The sequence below is a fragment of the Arachis hypogaea genome, chromosome 17, assembly GCF_003086295.3.
Source record: "Arachis hypogaea cultivar Tifrunner chromosome 17, arahy.Tifrunner.gnm2.J5K5, whole genome shotgun sequence".
NCBI lineage: Eukaryota > Viridiplantae > Streptophyta > Magnoliopsida > Fabales > Fabaceae > Arachis > Arachis hypogaea.
Window position 1 is genome coordinate 5715595 of NC_092052.1, and position 1630 is coordinate 5717224.

Below are 1630 nucleotides of genomic sequence, written 5' to 3' on the forward strand. Positions count from 1 at the left end.
ATGGCAAAATCGGAATTGCACTATGTTGGAGGAAACAAGTTTAGTTGGGTTCCTAATGTTAATTTGACACAATGGTCAATGCATCAGCATTTTTATGTGCATGACTGGCTATGTAAGTTCTAGTTCTCTTTATTTTTTTTAAATCAATATTATTCTTAGATTTAATTTCTGTGTATTGTGGGTGTCAATTTTGACAGTGAGGAGCGAAGTTATCTGGTTTAATGTTACTGTGCAATTTTCGGATCTGATTAGCATGTGGTGTTTATCTAAATTTGATCTAAAAATTGTGAATATAAATTCAATCTGCACACTAATAGAATGGATTATGGATCTTGTGTAGGTATTCGCATATCTGCGTATCCTCACAAATAAAGAAATAAATAAATAAATATTTTTTTATATTTTATTTCAACTAATAATTATCATAGATGTTGTATTATTTTAATTTATTATTTAAAAAATAGATGTTTAATATTATTTTAAGAGTAACCATATTTAAAAGAATGAAAAAATAAATTTTACTAATATTTTTTAAATAAAAATAAACTTTTAAAAATATTTTTTTATTTTACGGATATATCAGATATCCGATCCGATAATTTTAGTGCAAAAAATTAAAATTTTAGCTATATCCAATTCGATCTGCGTTCACCCTACTCTTAATCTTATTTTTGTTCAGTTGGTTTAGTGAACTCTTATTCTTTCTATTTCTTTTTTTTCTCAAAATATTCCCTCTCACTTGAATTTTGGGCATTCTAAAAAAATTACTTCCATCTACTAAATTAAACAACAAATTTTAAAAAAGTTTAGTTATTCTGCTTATAATTTTATTAAATTTTTAATTATGTTTCTGTATATTTTTTCTTTTCGATTAAACTCCTATACCATATCAGATTTTATAATTAAGTCCTTGTCGTGACAAAAATATTAGAATTAATGAAATATTTCATTAAACAAAACGAATATACCTAACACTTTATTAAATATTCTGTATAGTTTAACAGAATATTTTATTAATTTTAACGTTTTTGTCATGGTACCGGTTTAGTTAAAAACGAATTTGGATCTTCTAAATTTTAGATTTTTACTTGAGAGGGTAAAATGTGATCTCTTACCCTTAAATGTTTTCTCTCTTATATTTTATCTTGGTCTCACTAATGAAATAATTAGTGAGAGACCACACTTTATCTTATAAGGTGAAATTCAAAATTTAAAAGATCTAAATCTGTTACAAAATTTGATATAGTATAAGAATCCAATTAAAAGAAAAAAAAAAAACCTAATTAAAAATTCAATAAATCTATAAAGATCGACAGAATAATCAAACCTTTCTAAAATTATATATATTTGTTCATACATCTAAATATTAGAATTCCATCTATTTTATTCCTTGTGCGTGAAAGCAATATGTTGTATGACACCTAAAGACATGTTTGATATGATAAAATACTTTTCAATTCAATTTCTTCTTTAAATAGAGGTTTAATTATTCTGTTGGTCTTTATAATTTCGTAAAATTTTTAATTAAATCTTGTATTTTTTTTTCTTTTTAACTGAGTCTTTGCATAAAATTTTTTTTAATTGGGTTTCTACATTTTTTTTCCTTTTATTTTGGTCTTGCACCAATTTA

General features: G+C 23.8%; 1 protein-coding gene across 1 annotated transcript in view; it reads left to right on the forward strand.

Annotated features, from left to right (window-relative positions):
- Nucleotides 1–1630, forward strand: part of LOC112764941 (early nodulin-like protein 20) — a 2283-nt gene continuing 653 nt past the window's right edge. The window contains exon 1 of the mRNA XM_025810784.2: nt 1–112. Coding sequence (XP_025666569.2) covers nt 1–112 — 112 coding nt within the window. The remainder of the gene's footprint in view (nt 113–1630) is intronic.